This window comes from Canis lupus, chromosome 13, assembly GCF_011100685.1.
Source record: "Canis lupus familiaris isolate Mischka breed German Shepherd chromosome 13, alternate assembly UU_Cfam_GSD_1.0, whole genome shotgun sequence".
NCBI classification, from domain to species: Eukaryota; Metazoa; Chordata; class Mammalia; order Carnivora; family Canidae; genus Canis; species Canis lupus.
Window position 1 is genome coordinate 8,512,712 of NC_049234.1, and position 19,377 is coordinate 8,532,088.

At 36.8% G+C, this 19,377-nt stretch overlaps 1 protein-coding gene and 1 long non-coding RNA gene across 3 annotated transcripts in view; one reads left to right on the forward strand and one right to left on the reverse strand.

The window, feature by feature from the left end:
* ANGPT1 (angiopoietin 1) overlaps nt 1-12,443 on the reverse strand; it is a 240,461-nt gene extending 228,018 nt beyond the window's left edge. Inside the window, 1 exon segment of the mRNA NM_001005754.2 lies at nt 12,131-12,443. Coding sequence (NP_001005754.1) covers nt 12,131-12,427 — 297 coding nt within the window. The 5' untranslated portion in view covers nt 12,428-12,443.
* On the forward strand, nt 805-19,029 carry LOC111098518. Of its 2 annotated transcripts, none has more exons than XR_005368527.1 (3): nt 805-925; nt 17,300-17,503; nt 18,659-19,029. It is a non-coding gene; the product is annotated as an uncharacterized LOC111098518 (long non-coding RNA). The 2 variants fall into 2 exon arrangements; XR_005368526.1 differs by lacking the exon at nt 805-925 and adding an exon at nt 12,171-12,379.
* The last annotated feature ends 348 nt before the right edge of the window (nt 19,030-19,377 follow it).

The window sequence follows — 19,377 nt, forward strand, 5'->3', positions numbered from 1 at the left end:
GACGAAAAGCATGCCTGAATTCTACTTTGCTCTCATCCTATTTTGTGCTCTCTCTTCTTTTGAATCCACGAAAAAGAACTGTCAGAAGTAAGTTAGGGTAGTCTGGAGTCTTTCTACCTCATGTGGTTGATCATTAAGGGCTATAAAAGCTACCACCCTCAAAGCCCCAGCATCTGAGTCATCAGGCCTCCAAGATTAAAAAAGAGGGAGAATCATCACAATTCTCTGCAAGTAGCAGTCAGTGTTTTGGCCTTGGACCAAAATACCAGAAATATTTTAATTAATAGGGACAATGATAAATAAAATAGGAAGTGAGATAAGAGGTCATTGCCTGAGAAAACAAGGCTTTTCTTCTCATTTTTACAACTCTCTCGAATGACCCACAAAAGAAAGTGCATGCAAATAATATTTTAAGTTCCAGGATGTGCTTCTGCTTTTCCAAGAAGGAGTGCCCGCAGATAAATCTAAGAGGGAGGTCATTAAATTGAACGGAAGATATTTAGAATAGGCGGCTTCACCCCATGTAAGGCAATTGTAAGCCTTTCTTTGTGTTTTAAAACTTTTTAGATAAATAGTCAGATTCAATTAAGCTCTGTAACTTCAAGAGATGGTGCTTCTAAGGAGAGAGGCAGGAGGGACTACAGATGTGGGATTCCTGGTCTGCTAACAGATCTGTGGGAGGGCAGAGAGAATTGGGCTATTGTGCTTCAATCAGCAACATCACTACGTGTCACAGTCAATTTAACCATGGAGCTTTAGAGTTAGGATGTGGACAAATGACTGAAACAGTACTTAAGAAAGGGGCACATACATTTAGTATGAAAGAATTAAGGGCTTAGGTGCAAAGACTACTACAGAAAAATATTTTAAAACAGATTTAAGGTTTGAAGATTGACAAGAGGAGACACCGTAAAAGTTGCTATAGGTAATCCCGTAGTTGGTTAAGAGCGTAGGTCATGGAGCCAAACTGCCTGGAGTTGCATGCTGGTCCCGCCACTCAGCCCTAAGTAATCCTGGGCAATTTACTTCCCCTCTGTGCCTCAATTTCCAACTTGCCACGTGGGAAAATTATATTACTATCTACCTCACACTGGCTTTTGAAAGTATTCAATAGATTAAGACATGTAAAGTGTTTTCAAATGGCCTGATAGTTGTTTTACTAACATTTAACTATTACTATAAGCCAGAACTATCTCCAAGGAATCACTAATATTTACTTAACATTCACTGTGTTAGAGAACTTAATGGGAAGTAATTTATGTGAATCATCTTTACTCTTAGCAATCACCTTATAATGTAGATATCTTTATTACCTCAGTTTGGTAATGAAAGTGAATGATTGGCACAGAAAAGTTAAGAAACTTGCCCAAAGTCACACAGGAAGGGAGTGATGCTTTCAAGATTCAAATCCAGCCAGTCTGGCTTTAGGTACAACACACTTCATCACTGTGTAATTGTCTCTTTGACATAGAAAACCGTGGACATGAACTATGCGTTTACTCTCTGTTTCAGTGGGGTTAGGCTTCTCAACAATAGGGGCTGTAGCAGATTCATCACTGCCTCGCAGTACCTAGCAGACTACATTGTGCATATTTAATTAGATAACTGATTACCTGGCTGCCTGTCCTGTTAATACCAGATGCTTAGTTCGATGGTCCACAACTAACTACATCCTAAAATCCCACGACAGAACTCACTGCCATCTCTTATGGAGCAGTCCTCCAGACACTGCTCTGGTCCCATGAGCCCTCACTGTGTCCCCTAGCCCCCAGTAAATGAACAGTCACCTTGTTCATTCGCCCTCCCTCTTGGCCATCCTCCTTCTTGCACTTCTGCTCCATGGCCACCAGTACAAGGACGATCACGTAGAAGCTTACTGGAAACAATACCAGAGGAGAAAAGAAAAATGAAAAAGAAAGGCAGGCCAGGAATGAGTTCCTTTGAGTCCTTTTGTCTTTCCTGTTTGGAAGACTGCCTTGCATGTCTCTTTTCCCATTTTCAAGTCTCAGAAGTTTCCCACTTAGAATGGGAAATAGGCTTTTGAAAAAGCAGGCCATTGGGAAGTCAGAAACAATTATTAGGATGCCTATTTCTAACCTAGTAAAAAGGTAATAATAAATTAATATAAGGCTTGACTTTGGAGCTTTCACTCCTCAGTATATCAAAGGGCTGTGTATTATTTATCTCCTAAAGAAAAAGAAAAAGCTCCACAGAGCTAATAGAATTGAAGACATTGCCTTCGTGTTGTTGTTCTCTCAGCACATTGTGAAACACTGCAGCTTAGGTGTGTTTGGAAAGTGGATTCAAGTTTGACTTTAACTAGTCTTAACTAAATTAACCTTTGCAGTCAAGATAAATGCCTTAAAAATAAATGCAAGTAATCTTACTGCCTTTTATTAATATTTCAGCACAAATGAATAAAAAAAATCACAATTTTAAGATTCCTATTCCTGGTGTCATATTCTAGAAGTAAAAACAAAGATAAGCTAAGTAGACCTAACAAGAATCAATGAAAATTTTGTAAATATGTAAATGCATTCTTAAAATTAAGATTTCCTGGGGCTCCTGGGCTATGTAGTCAGTTAAGCACCTGACTCTTGGCTTCAGCTCAGGTCTTGACCTCAGGGGCATGAGATCCAGCCCTGAGTCAGGCTCTGCACTCAGCAAGGAGTCTGCTTAGGATTCTTTCTCCCTCTCCCTTTGCTCCTACCCCCAGGACTCTCTCTGTCTCTAAAATAAATAAATAAATAAATAAATAAATAAATAAATAAATAAATCTTAAAAAATAAATAAAATAAAATTTAGATTTCCTTTCATTATCCTTAACAATGAATTCTGTTCTAAGTGAATATGGTAGCTTGAGATATTTAATATTATCAACGTAATTCATGTCCCTAAATTTAAAATAAAGAAATATAAACTATCATGCAATTGAATAATTTAGAAGATAGATTAAGTTATACAATATGCCACTAATTGCCTAAGAGTTGTCTCTTATCTTGACATATTTTGTCAGGTTAAGTATGGGTGGGCCTCAGCATTTTGAACAACCTGTACTCTTGTATACTCAGTAACATTCTTAAACTATTTTGTATATGGCAGATTTGGACATTCTTACATCAACTTGCCAAAAAATATTCAAAGTAACAAGTGTTATGATTCTTCCTCTCTGCCAGTAGATTGGTTTTGGCAGCTTTACCTAGCTAATATTTGATTATTTGAAAGTTTTGTTGCAGCCATTTTGAAACCATATTCCTTTGAACATATAGGGTCCCCTGGGGAATGCCTCTGGGAGAGGGGCCCTGGAAGAGGGTCCTGGCAGCACCCCTCTCCTCTAGCCCTTCCATTTGCATCTAGGTTACATATCAAGATTTTACCTAATAATTTGCTTGGAAAAAATAAAAAATAAAAAAAAATAATTGGCTTGGAAATAGGGTTCCATTGCTAAGAAATATTTATAATTCATCAGTTCATTTGTTCAAAAATTTTAAAGTTAAAATTTTCAATTTTTTCAATAATTCATCTATTCAATAAATATTAAAAGTACTGATTATCATAGCTCTGTTCCTGTTATTTAAAAATTTAGTAAAGTTGAAAAGCAAAGAGAAGATTGGTGACTTAGTAATAAGGATAAAATTCTCATGTCTTACATCTGTGCACTTGAGATAAGGGGGATGCAAGGCCTCCTGGGTGCAGCATATATTTAGCTATAATAAATATCCACTGGATTTTCATCTAGTCAAACTATTAACAGTGAAGACAAGAACAGTATTAAAATGTTTTACAAAATCTTGGGACTCTCTCTCTAAAGGTTTGGAAATAAAATGTAATTTAGAGTTTTAAAATATTTATTCATTTTCTAGGAATGGAAACCCTCTAATAAGCTTTAGGGTCTAGTATTATGATTCAACTCATTCAGCTTTTCTGATCCTAGTGAGTTAAGCTACACATGTAACTAAATTTTAAAATACACTGTCTTTCAAACTTATCATTAACAATTCTACAGAAATAGACAATAAGCTTGCCTACTTGATAGCAGTGAGTTTGTATATATTTCTGTTTCAAGATATTCACATCTTACTTCCATTTCACTAATATTTTAGCTACTGATTTTCTTTAGAAACAGCTTGATACTTATGCTAATTTGCATGCTCTTTTAAGAGTTCAGCACAGGGATGCCTGGGTGGCTTAGCAGTTGACCATCTGCATTTGAGTCAGCGTGATCCCAGAGTCCCGGGATCGAGTCCCACATTGGGCTCCCTGCATGGAGCCTGCTTCTCCCTCTGCCTGTGTCTCTGCCTCTCTCTCTCCGTGTCTCTCATGAATAAATAAATAAAATATTTAAAAAAATAAAAAAATAAGAGTTCAGCACAAACTTAGGAATTATATGCCAATGGAAATCTGTAATAAGTAACTTGTAGTCATATATATATATATATATATATATATATATATATATACAAGTAACACTTATTGCATTTATTTTACTCTATATTCTCCAATACTTATTGCCAAATATGTTATTGATTAAATCATTAGGTACCTACCTGTAGGGTTATGTCTGGCTTTATATGTTTTATACCACTTTCTCTATTAACAATTACCTTTTCATATGTTTAAAGGATGAAATCATCAGATCATTGAGATAGGCAACTAAGACCAAATGAGCCTGAAAACTTCTCACTTCTAATATTTCTGTGTAAGAATTAGAGAAAAGTATTTAGGTACAAAGTCTCAAAATATAAAGAAAAGATAATCCATGGTGTGCTTCATTCTTTAGAAACCTCTTTGATAAGGAAGAGGGACATATCTTTTGTACACTTTGTAAAGAGATTTAAACACTAAGAAGCCCTCCTCCCTCAGACCATGGGGCCAGAACCAAAGGGGGTTTGGAACTTCCAAACTTCACAGCAAACGATAATCTTGTATTGGAACAAAAAGCAAGGATGACTCAGAATGTAATTAGGGTTGTGCATCTAAGCAAATGGTATTCAAAAGAAGAAAAGGACCAGGAAAAGGATGCTAATGTTTTCACAGAGAGACAAGGCCATAGCAGAATGAAAACAAAATCTTCTTAATTATCAAATTATAACATAGGGGCTGAGGAACATCTGTACATTGTGGCTGAACACCTACTTGTTACTCCTCCCCTCTCATCATCTACACAAATGGGAATACTTGTAATGTTTATATCTAAAGCAAATCATAGAAGGAGGAAAGGTTTCTAAATAGATTGAACTTAAGAGGCTGTGCTGAAGCCCCACTTCTATGAAAACAGAATGCCTCTGATGTTTTGTCAACATTACCACTGATACCACAACCAACAGGTTGAGGCAAGTAGATAAAGCAAAGGACTCTGGCACCTGGACTTGGTAAACCCAGAGGCTGATGATCTGTACTGTTTTTCAGGTGCTTTTTCTTTTCTCACATGAATTTGCTTCTGGAATATTTCTCTGTCCACATAATGATGGGCAGGAGAAAGAAAAGACATGAAATTTCCCTGCCTGTACTCTAAAATGTCACCTCACAGCATGTCCCCAATACCAAGCCAAGAAATGGCTTACTCAGGCTCTTTGCCAACTGGCATGAACCTGAAGATTACTTGATCTCCTAGAGGGTGATCTTTTTCCCACACAACAAACCTCACAATTTACCTTGCAATGGTCCCAATATTAATACCATATTCCTTTTGTGATATAGAACAGGGGTCAGAAAACTTTTTTTTTTTCTGTAAAGGGCTGGATATTGAAGTTTAGGATCTGTGGAGCTTTTGATCTCTGTTGCAACCCCCCAATTCTGCCTTTGTAGGAAGAAGGCAGCTACAGACAATGCATAAACAAATGGGTGTGACTCTGTTCAATAAAACTTCATTTATGAATACACAGACAACACATTAAGGAATGGATGTGGTTGTATTTCAATAAAACTTTATTTACAAACACTGGTGGCTGGCAAGATTTAGCTCAAGGGCCATAGTTTGCTGATCCTTGATATAGAGATGGAGATTCAGAAAATTAAAATTTCTAAAACTATATATTTAAATGGGTAAAAGATGGAATATAGTTGAGTCTTATTTTCATATGTATATTTGATTATAATCCAAGTCTACTCATGGAATCCATTCATTTCTCTACTCATTAAAAACAAAAAAAAAAGTATTCTTTTAAACTATTTTCCAGGTATTGTCCTAGGAAAGAAGATCTGTTATTTAAAATAATAAATAAAAACTAGTGAACAAGACAGGCAACGTCTACCTCACAGAGTGCAGGGTCTGGGAGAATATATTTTACATATATTTACTGAGGTCCTACTCTCTGTTGTGCATTCTTCTAGCAGTAAGGTATACTACGGGTAACAAGACAGACAAGGACCTCTTGTGGCATTTACATTCTCTATAGGTGGAGAAAGAATAAATAATGTGACAAACAATAAGCAATAAAAGGTCACATAGTGATAAATGCCATGAAGAAATGATATAGTATTATATGATAAAAAAGTCATTTAGGAGAATGTGGGAAGGCGGTAGGTAATAGTACTCAGAAAAGACTTTGTGGGAAGGCAGAAGGTTATAGTACTCAGAAAAGACTGTGGGAAGATGACTTCTGAGCAAAGATCTGAATAAAAAGAAAGAGCTAACCATGCCATGATCTGGAGGAAGAATTTTCCTAGATAAGTAAACAGCATGTAAAGCCCCTGAGACAGAAATAAGCTGGTCTGTTGGAGAAATAACAAGAAGGCTAATGTCATGAGTAACTGAAATAAAGGAAAGGTGATGATAAATGATGAATCTAGAGAGGAATAGGGGGCAGATCATCTAAAGCCTCATGGTAAGGAATTTGGATTTTAGTCTTACATAATGAAAAACTGTAGGAAAATTTTAAGGAAATGAATGATACATTCTTATCCAGTTTAGATTACAGTGAACAGATAATTATATATGAGATGAACACTATTTAAAAAATGTGAAATGGCACAGTTAGGGGTAAAAAAAAAAAGGCTGTAATCACCCATAGTAAAGGACCTACTTGCCCTGGTCCTACAACCTGAGATCTGCCAATGTAGAATTTGAGGAGAGGCTTGCTCTTTCCTATAGACAAATCCAAAAGACTATTATAACTCCAACTGCCCAACATCTAAGGCCCAGAAAGGTTTTTCTGCCTTCTTGGATCTTTTAATTCTAAAAGATAACAAGCAAAAAATAAAACTTAACTATTTGTTGAAAAGTTAATGCAGACATATTAACTAAAGACTTCCTCTTTGGCTTGAAAACCTAGGGTTAATCTCAAATGAACTTGTAGGGACATTTCTACAACTGAATTTAAAAGGAAATTATTCCTTTAACCTTTCTTGGCAACTGCCATTTTTTTCTACCTCTGTGTGTAAATCATATACGCATATTTTTTCCAAGTTTAGTGACAAATTTTTAAAAACATACTTATCAATTGCCTGCTTTTTTCACACATTAAAGAAACCTCCTCCTCCATATGTGCAAATGAAGCATAGAACATCCTCTTTGGCTTATTTTGCATCACCAGCCACCAAAACAATGCACAGATGAGAAATCATTTCCAATTACTTAGATTCACATATGCATATATTACATGTAAATATGTGTCATTATTGCATGCAGCAAATTGTTACCTACTGTAGGTACTTTGGTACCTACAAAATTATTTTTCCTCCCAAAGAAAGGTCTAACTGACCCTCAAGTAACCTAGCACAAAGGATTCAAGCAAACTGTGGCATCTAAAAATAGTTACAAATCTTCTTAATTTTCATTATTTTACCCAGCACCACACACTTGAGCATTTGGTGTCTTTTATTTTTATATTATGATAACAGAGATATTGTTCAAACACTCAATAAACATTTCAGATATATATGAAAAAACATTAACTACACTCGAGGGGACTCACAGTCTGAGTAGGAAAACAGGCCTCAAAACAAATAATAAAAATGACAGCAACCACATAACATGGAAGTGCAGTGCCTTCATGATACATCCAACTTATTCTGATAACACTGGAGAGCTCAGCCTGGCAGGGGAAATGGAGTGCAGGTACATTTCCTAGAGAACTGGTAACAAAGCTGACTCTTAAAGAATAATTAAGTGGACAAGATAGAGTGATGTAGAAGTTTTTGAGATCCTAGGTCATTGGCTAAATACAATTTGAATAATTAATAATCACCTACTCTAGACCTAATATCTTTTTTTTTTTTTTAAGATTTTATGTACTTATTCATGAGAGACAGAGAGAGAGGCAGAGACATATAGGCAGAGGGAGAAGCAGGCTCCCTGTACGGAACTTTAGACGGGACTCCATCCCCAGACCCAGATCACTCCCTGAGCCAAAGGCAGACAGACACTCAACTGCTGAGCCACCCAAGAGTCCCTAGACCCAATATCTTTTTGATGAATATCAGAACAAAAATAATTATAGAATGTAATACTTGCCTAAGTGATAACTTACAATCTAGGGAGGTAAAGTGTACATCCAAAACAAATTGTTAATAGTACATGGTAAAATATAGATTGTAACATATAGACAATGCATCCATTTGTTCATTCAACAAATATTTATTGTCTATCTGCTATGGACTATACACTGCTTTAGTCACTAGTCTCATGGGGTCATAATGTAGTAGATATTAATATGGGTTAATATCTGTAATACATGAGTTTTAAAAAGATCATAATAATTCTCTGAAACAAAGAATATAAGTAGAGGATATTGTTAGTCAAAAAATGTCTTTAGAAATATTTAGCTAAGTACTTAAGTAAAAATCTTTCATCTATTAAAATATTCTGGATGGCAATTCATAACATATTTTCTACTAATAATCATCAACTCATCAATTTTAAATAGCGTAAAATATTTACAATAGTTAGACCTTTGTTGTCTGTTATAAGGCATGTTTTTTACTCTTTATTTATACTTTCAACAACAACAAAGACATCATTTAGCAAAGGCAAAGGACTTCCTAAGCATTCCTCCAAATGATAGAATTTACATGTCTTAAATCTGAGTCTTTAAATATACATATTTGTGAATTTCTCGGATATAGGAGAAAGAAAACAATAATTCAAGAAGCATGAGATATAAGGTAGACATTAAACACTAGACATTTCTCTGGTATAGATACGTAGAAGGGAATCACAAGCAAGTGGCAAAGCACAAAGGCCATTTGTACTTCATGTTATTATCCCAAGACCTGGTCTCAGGTATTGGGTATGGTTTACTAATAGTTCTGAAAAGGACCATATGATTGAAGAGAGTCAAATGTAGACATACAGCCCAGGTGATTTTTTAGCCTATTATTTATATTGCTCTTCCCCATCTGATAAGTGAGAATAATGCTATCAACCTAATTCATAATTAGTGTTAATTGACAGGTTACTAGACAAAGTTGATCTCCTCAAATGAAACCCATGATAGCAAGAGACAAGTGCCATGACAGGTCCAACACTTAAGGTATGACCAACACATCATTTTCCCCTTGCATTCTTTCTCATCTTGTTTAGTTGCAAAACCAGAAGGGTTGAGAAATGACATTCAACCATGTAAGTCTCATAAAGGGACTTTTATTTACTGAAGTCAGTATCTTGTGAAAAATATTTGTAAAAGAATTTAGTTTACCTAACTTCACAGAAGGTATCAGATTAACATAAATTATCATCTAGCTGCATCTAGCATTGATAACACGCATCTTGCATAAAAACCTTCCTGATAGTGATGCCATGAGCTGCATAATAATCACCATGCTTTGATTAATTATTTTGCTGAATCAACTGCATTTACACTGATAGCCTCATTTTTTGCAGTGCATTGTTTTTTATCCTAACACAACTATTCGGAATTAAAATGTAAGTAGTACAATTTGCAGTACTAAGCATACCAAATAGTTACAGTAAAAAGATTTCCATTTGAATTATCAAAATAAATACATTACAAGAAACCTAGAACCTAAAAAAAAACAACCCTCTAATTAAGGGAAACTTGAGACAGCTTTTTAGCAAGTTCTTTGCTGAAAGAATTTATTTGGTTTCTTGATCCTCCTACCAATCGCATTAACAATGACAAAAGATATGCAAATTTAAACAGACAATAGTCAAGCCAAACTGCTCTGACTCAACATCAACAGGGACATTTTCAGCATATAATCAGCTAGATTCACATTAGCCAGGGTCAATGTAACCAAAGAACATTTGCATAGTTATGCTTGGCTATAATCTGCAAACTATGCCATAATCACTGACCAAGAAGAATGCAAACAAAAATTTATTTCACACAATAAATTAACATATGGAACCTGTGCATGATATAAGCTCAACAGAATCATATATTTACACTATCACTGCTGAATAATTGCATGGAAAAAAAAATATATATATATGCATTACTACGGCTGAATCACCATTTTGGCTACATGTTGTAAGTAAACAAAATATTACATTTTTGGTAGAATAGCTCATTCAGGACAATTTGGGACTAAATTTCCCTACCCAGCCCCTTCAAAGAATCCAGACTAATTTATAATGTTTGAATTCTCAATTAAAAACCCAATGGATGCTTTATTGAGAATAGTAATAAGCTGTTTGACCACATTAATTTGTGTACTATTAAAATAAATTTTGCCAAAGAAAAAACAGATATAAACTGCTGCTATAATTAGTGCCTGAAATTTAAAACACAATTATCAAAAGCCTTCAGAATTCTTTTTGCTTTCCACTCTTCTGTCCCTATTGATTTTTTTCACTTGTAGTCTACAATAGAAAGATTAACTACACTTTCAGGTTTAGAAACTCTGAAACTACCGAGTTTCAGTTATTTGTCAAATAAAGCATCAGTGATGTTAGTTCAGTCCCTAGTGGACAAAAGTATAATAACAGTTACTTGGCATGATTCAGCAGGCAGTGCTTTAAGGGAGGGTGACAACACAGGGGAAAAAAATAGAACATTTGTCCTCTCCTTATCTTCTTAAAGGGTTTGCTCTGTTAACAGACTAATTTAAAGGAGACTGGACTGGCCATGTTCCTACATATATGCACCAAACGAATTCTTAGCAAAGATCCCTGGGAGAGAAGCATTTTCACCAATGTGACATTGCCACCCTTTGATTGACATAGTTGAATACGCTTGTTATCTGCTGTTTACCTGTTACACAATTAAACAGAGAGCAAAGAAACAAGGAAACGCAGGAAGTGTGTTCATATTTTAAAAGACGTATTTTCATTGGAAACTTGTAAATTGTTTATAGAGAAAAATGGAATAAAATGTTCATTTTGATTTTTTTAAACGAGGATTAACTGCACACTCAACACTGACATTCATCTGGATACTTAGACTCCCATGTGACACTGTTGGTAACCAGTGTCCTGAGAAAAGACTTATTTCAGGAAGACAGCAAAGCCCATGTTGTGCTCAGCTCAAACCTGCAGGTGCACATTTTTGGGAAGAGCAACTGCCAGCTCAACCTCTCCTTTCACACTGGCCGGCCAGACAACCTGCCTTAAGAATTCACTTTAAAATCTACCTTCCTGATTTTTTTCTCAAGGACGGCAAAAATAGATAACAGAACCTTGTCCTCTACTATTCTGCTACTTGCCAAAAGTATATACTTAGACAATTACTCCAACTAAATATCATACTTTATATATACTCCCATTTCATATTAACTTGACTAAAAGTTGAAAAAATAAGTATTTGATGACAATTTCTCACCCTAGCTCCATAAAATTTCCTGGTGTTAATCTATTTGTTCCTAAATTGGCATTTCATTATTTTCTTTTTTCACCATCTCAAGACATTCACTTTATTTTTTTTTAATTGGGCTCTGTCAGTCAGAAAAATCAAGCTCAATTTTAAATAAGAGGAAACCAGAAAGGTCATAAAATGTGCCATTGCTGGCACACAAACTGGTTGCCACTATACCTTTAGAGGGTTGCACAAGCCTGAAAACCGTGGCTCACCCATGAAGTCACAGGGAAAGAACAGGCTTGCATTTGCAAATACTGCCCCCCAGGAGCAAAAGGTAAACACACAAATGCCCCCCTAGGGAACTCTAAGTTAGCTGCAGTGCAACAACGGAAAAGGCTCTGTGCAATTAGAAACTGAAAGCGATCACTTACTTTTTGCAGCCACTGAGTATAATTTTCCATCACATGCTCCAGATGTTGAAGTTTCTGGGAAGAGAAATCCGGTTCCACGTGTGGAGCATCTCTCTGCAGAGCGTTTGTGTTGTACTGGTCTGTCGTACTCTCACGACAGTTCCCGTCGTGTTCTGGAAGAATGAAAGTGTAGGCACATTGCCCATGTTGAATCCGGTTATATCTTCTCCCACCGTTTTCTGGACTTCGGCGCTGGTTGCTGCACCCTATGTGAGTCAGAATGGCAGCGAGGAAAGCAAAGGAAAGGAAAACTGTCATTGTACTGCCAGCACTCTCTTTCCGTGCCGCTCGCAAAACTTGCTCCTTTCTTCTGACCTTTAAACTAGTTTTTATTTTAGGTAAAACTGCTTGAATGACTTTTCCCCCTCAAAGAAAGCTTTTGAAGAATCACAGAAAACTAGCCATTTGTTAGCTTTGTGCTAAAATGTTTTTTTTTTTTTTATTTCACTGTAATGGTAGTTTCCTTAGTTAAAACTTGAGATATTTATTGCATAGTAGCTGAGATTTATTGTTTCCTCCCTGTGTAACCGTTCAGCGTGGAGCCTGCCTGAGTCAGCTGCGTGTACATATTCTAGACCCTTTCCCCTACCCTATCTGCAGCAGATCTGCTATTTTCTCCCAGACCTCAGTGAGTTTTATTAAGGTTGCACATCCAAGCCAAGCTGGAAGCAGGCAGCCTTTCACAAGATGACTTGACAGGAATGCATGAGTGTGCCCCTATGCTAAGGATTGCTGAAGGCTTGGAGCAGCGGATCGTCTTACAAATTGGCTAGATGCGCATGACCTCGATCATGTATGGCCCTCCCGCCCCTTCCACAGACAATTGCCTCCAGCCTTTAGCAAATTCACGGCAAATCAATAAATAGAGCAGTCCACCTTAATACACTTTTGCTGTGCATGCTGACCTACTAAAACCTAGCAAACTAGCAGTATGTTTTTGAAGTTACTATTTAATTGGGGAACTCTAAGAAAAAAATTGGCATGATGTCCAGTAAAATAATTTTTTATAGTGAATGACAAATCTGTATAAGTACTACTTAAAAAATATTCTTAACTCAGAAAAAGATATTGAAAACCATTTTTAGAGAAGGTATTCTCTCGTACTCAGACTTTTAGGAGTTGCAGAAATTATCAGGGATGGTCAAATTAGCAAAAAAAATTTATAACCTGTCACTCAAAGGAATATAGACAGCGTGTACATATTAAGCCAAATAAGCTCAGTACTTTCTGAAATAAGGATTTTAAATGAGACTGGTCCCTGATCAGAATATAGCTCTGTGTGCTCTATAAATTGAGCAACTTCCTTACAAAAACAGTGTGGTTACAATTTAAGACAGTGGCCAGAGAATATTAATTCCTATGGTACATCCTAATCATATATTTCACAAGGACCTCTTTGGTGTTGCTATGGCTATCTTTAACCATAGTAAGGAAGTTTCCTATAAGTCTCCTGTGGTTGCACAAGACACTATCTGAGAATAAACATACATCAGGTGTGTCAATGGCCAGCAAAGAGCCCTATGGGAGAAATCTGCTTCTATAAAGAAACAAAAATTATCAGAAGGTAATTTCCCAAATTTAGGGTGTAAACATTTGAACAAAAAAATCAGTAAAAAATAAAGAATAGTTGACAATTATAGAATTAAGGTTATGGCACTGAGATCTTCACTAAGTTTGTGCAGAAAACATGAATTATGAGCAGGGGCTTTCATCAAGAACTGGAAGGGATTTTCAGGAATGGAGCTTCTCAACTGAGTCATGGTATAAAAACAGAAGCCACAGATGTTGAGTCTTGGGTCCTCAGGGTACAGGTCAGTAGGTAAAGGACAAGAAAGTTAAGAGATTGGTATATAGGAAAATGTTAGGGGAGAGGGCAAAACAAATTCCAGAAAAAAAAAAAATGATTTGCTTGGGAGAAAAAAATTTGTGCCAAGATTTATCAGCCTTTTCCATACCAAATAACAAATTTCTGATCTGACAGAAATGGAGGCAAATAATACCAAACATAGCAATAAAGTCCTTGAACTGTCTCTGTACCTTCCTCCTGTTTGCTGACACGTCACTCATTTGCAATAAGAATAATGTCATTAATTTAGGAACTCAATATTTTCCAGGTCTCTGCAAACATTCCTTGCACACAATCTCATTTAATTATCCCAAGGAAGCTGAAACATGGATATTATGTTTAATCCCATTCTATTGACAGGAAAACTGAGTCACAGAACAGCTAACTGGTTGCAACTCACAGAGCTGTCTAGGAATGGTGCCAATGTGTATACTCTGGCCAACTGATTCCAAGCCTGTTCTAACCTCCAAGCCTCCAAGCCAAAAGGCTTCCAAAACAACTCCAGCTGCACTGATTCACAGTCCTAAAGCATACTGAGTGATGGAACTGAGAAGTAAAACAACTGATTAAAAGCCAGTTTATACCACTAAAGTGATTTAATCCATCCTCTGCACCCAAAAAACAAACAAGAGTGACAGGTAACCCATGCAATAGAGTTTTTAACAGCCCACAAGGATGAAGTAAACTGGCAATGCACATATTGTCTAAGAACATTTTCTAACATTGCTTGCTTTGAAAATTATTCCTGGAAAGAATAGAGTCCAAAACCAACACCTTAAGTGATTCGTTAAAAACTAAATACAGCTGAAAATCAGCAGAAGACACAAGAGTGGGTAGAGAGGTTTCTATTCAAGTGTTCCCATATTTTTTAATAGCCAAGATATAAAAATCTGTTCCTCCATGTGTGGGGGGGGGGGGGGGCATGGGGGTTGTGGCATATGTCTGTGAATCTACATGTGCTTATTCACATAAATTTTTCCAATGTGAACAAATGAAATGAAGGAATGCACAATTTCCTGAGGGAAAAGTAGACAACTAAGAAAGGAAGCCTGAAATGCAAGTACTAAAAAAGGGGGAGGGGACAGAGAGACCATAAAAGAAACTGATTTATTTCTTTTCCAGAAACACAAAGAAACAAAAAGCATGACAGTGAAAGTACAAATGTCAATGTGGAAAAGAAGAATCCCTCCAGATAAATTTTCAGCAAGTAGAAAACAGAGACATGCCCAATGAACTCACGTTTCCTCAGACTTCAGCTGAGGAGACACTGGGTACATTTGAGGCTCCTTGTGACATGCTAAAGACCATAAGCTTCCAAGGACCTGAAGGCAACCAACAGCAATACTGTGGGTTGTTACTGCTGACTATCCACAAATGGTGCAGTTTAGGAGAGTTCAGAATTTAGGAAGAAATTTGAAACACAAAGCCATATTTTAAAAAATTTCCTCTGCTACAGCTCCAAAACAGTAAAAAAAAAAACAAAACAAAACAAAAAAAAAACAACCTAAATAATTGTATTTGGTTGAATACTGAGGCAGCTTGATCTTGAAAGCTTCATATCTTTGTATTTTATTTGTATTACTAGAGTCCTGGCATAGGGAGGTTTATGCTTTAAGTTTCTGATCTCTTATCTACAATAGTCCTAGTAAACATTAGCCTCATCCAGAAATTTCCAGTGGGACTGGAAACACCATTTATATGGAAACCTGATGGTCCTAAGCCTCTCCTACCAACTAGTCTTTGTCACTTCTTTTGTGAAGCTTTCTTAATTTCTCCAGGCCCAACGAGTGACTCTGATATATTTCTTTTTTTTTTTTTAAAGATTTTATTTATTTACTCATGAGAGACACAGAGAGAGAGAGAGGCAGAGACACAGACAGAGGGAGAAGTAGGCTCCATGCAGGGAGCCTAACATGGGACTCAATCCCTGGTCTCCAGGATCATGCCCTGGGCTGAAGATGGTGCTAAACCGCTGAGCCACCTGGGCTGCCCTCTGATGTATTTCAATAACCTTCTTTTCATATTTCCATAATGGTACTTCTCACACGGCTTTTCTAATTATTTCCTTTTTGGTCTATCTCTCCCTCTAACTGTGAGCTTGTGAGCTCATAAAGTGATCTGCTCTTTCATCACTGATTTCCCAGCACTTACTATGCACTTTGGTTGAAAGAATGAAAGAATAAATGAATGAGTGAATGAGCTAATTCAATTACTTAGTATCTGACTACTATATAACTGGCCACATCTGTTGCATTTTTGGGACTGAGCTTACCTAGAATCCAGGTGAAGCCAAATTTATTCTAAAGAATGAGTTACATATAAGAACATGGTACAATGATAATGCATAACATTTTTTAATCCATAACAAGTTAACTCACTCATTTAACATTTATAGCACCCCCATAATTATGTATTATTATTTCTACTTTGCAGATGAGAAAAATTGTGGCACATAGAGGTTAGTTACCCGGGATCTATGATCTCTTATGTAGTAGAGCAGGATTTTTTTTTATTGGAGTTCAATTTGCCAACATATAGCATAACACCCAGTGCTCATCCCATCAAGTGCCCCCCTCAGTGCCCATCACCCAGTCACCCCCACTCCCCACTCACCTCCCTTTCCATCACCCCTTGTTCATTTCCCAGAGTTAGGAGTCTCTCATGTTCTGTCTTCCTTTCTGATATTTCCCACTCATTTTTTGTAGAGCAGGAATTTGATCCTCAATCCGTCTAAATCTGGGGCCCACATTTATATCCCACTGAGCTATAATGCCTCCAGCAATACCTCAGTATTAGGAAACGGAGAAAGCATTTCTTATATTTAGGGGACAGGAACAACATGGAATCTATAACTAAGATGGGTCTCTTCTTCCTCTTAACCACGGCCTCCATGGATTCATGTCATGATCTAAAACAGAGCTAATATTAAGCAAAGATGCAGCAATATGGCTGTCCCATCCACTAACAAATATCCAATCTGATTGTTCAGGTTATACTTAGGATCAACTCTAAATGGTTATTCCTGTGCTATATCACCTGTTATATATATTACCCTAAAATAACATTAAGCAATACAAAATAGAGTTCATTCCTCAAAAACACCATCAGGCACTCCTCTAGTATTCATATAGACCCCCTGTGATGACAAAGGGGATGAGAAAGCATTCTCCTCCCTTATATACTGAATATAGTGTTATTCAGCACATATTCTGTAGATTTATTCTTGAAATACATTCTATATTCTAAGGGCACCATATTTGATACCTCTGCTCTGGCACTTTCAGGGTTCAAGAATGTCAGCAGGGCTATGGCAGTGGTAGCTATGTCTACAAGGAAGCACTTGGCTATAATCCCTGGAGGCAGAGCCAAGACCCCTTCACTCAACTATGTAGGCATCAAAGGTATCCACAACAGATGGAAATACCATAGGGTGCCAAAACAGAAAAACAAGAAGATGGAGGATATCACCTGGTGACTGATGGCACTTTGTGAGTATATGTAAAATATCTGTTGGCATATCTCAAATGAATTGGAAAGACTGCAAAGAGGTAGAGACACTGCAGTGGGTAGAGAAATATATGTAGGTGAAGAATGTAAACATTATTGTGTAAATAGTCCCCTGCCTCTGATGAGAGAAATTTCTGGTAATTGGTGGGTGTTTTGCTATCTAAGTCAGTTCTTAGTTGTAGCTATCTCTAAGTTGGAAGGAGCTCAGACAGAATTAATTTGCTTCACATAAGAAAGCAGAGAAGGGACTCGAGGAAAGATCTGGAAATAGAAGATGAGCTACAGAGGCTTAGAGAAGAGTCAGAAGACAAAGGAAACTTGTGGCTATGTGGCTAGGAGAAACATGGGAAGATATATCAAATACAGAGGTTTGCAGTGAAATAGTGTCTCCTGTGAGATAAAATCCCTCTTTTTCAGTAAAATACATGCTTTTGGGCAAGTGACTTCTTTGGCGTGACTGAGAAGAATCATTGGTCCTTGTTCCATATATGGAGCTAACATCTGAGTTAGACTGTTACTGTAAACACAAATAATTTATTTCATTTTGGTCTTTCACACTAGATTAGAGCCTCCCGAGAGCTGGGACTGTATCTGTCTTTGTGATCACTCTATCCCCTTTTCTGGCACATGGGAAGCAATTGATAAATATTCACAATCCAGCTGACTGACTCATTCACTTTAATTCCTGATGATGAGATCTGAAGACACAGAAGCATCACCCTCTCTTATAGGTTTTCTTCCCAAGACTTCACTTTCTGGAGAGTCACATATGAGATCAGGATCCATATATTTCAAAACAAATTCCAGAAATCACAGTGAAATAGTGCCCAACAGTCCCAGTCACACAGAGACATGGTTGAAGAACCATTCAAGAAACATAGAAATACCTTCCAGTGTGAGGTTACTTGTTAATTCTACAACAGAGATAACTTCTACAAGTACTCAAGTCATAAAAGAAAACAAACAGCTGGAGACTGTAACAAGTAGAAATACAGATGCCAACATTCCCCTCATACCAGAATAGAGAAAGATTTCCAGTGGAGACCCAGTGAGTTGAGATTTTATTATGGGAAAAAGCATATAAACCACTTTGCATTTATTAACTGTCTTCTTTCTTCTCTTTTTCCCTATGGAAGACTTGATTCCTAGATGAGAGAAAAATGCAAAGGTCTCTCTGTCTCAACTTTTACAACTTCAGAAAGAACATGTATTTTACATCTTCTCAGAAACTCAGAAAGAACATGATTGGAAAGGAACGGCTAGAATCATCATGTGATGAATCATGGATGGTGACTAATCCTTGTAGCCAAAACTGATAAATAACCTCCACTGAGCAGTGACTAGAGGGTATATAAGACTTTCTGTGATTCTGTTTGTGATTAGAGAGCTGTGACAACCTCTGCTCATCAGAGGGTGGATGAACTGTTCAGTAGTGGTTAAGGGGGGAGGCAAATTGCTTTGTTTTTGCTTATTTCTTGTTTATCCTATTAAACAAAATTGAATTACATTGGATATTTCATTATTCTTTTTTTTATTAAAGATTTCATTTATTTATTCATGACAGACACAGAAAGATAGAGACAGAGACACAGGCAGAGGGAGAAGCAGGCTCCATGCAAGGAAGCCCAACATGGGACTCGATCCCAGGTCTCCAGAATCAGGCCCTTGGCTGACGGTGGCACTAAACCGCTAGGCCTCCAGGGCTGCCTGGATATTTCATTATTCTAAGATTAGTTTCCTTACCCCTAAAATGAGGATGATAATTTAGTATCACTTTTATAAGTAGGATGTGAAGATTAAATATAATAATGGATATAAAGTACTGAACACAATATCGAGAGTACATAAAGTACTC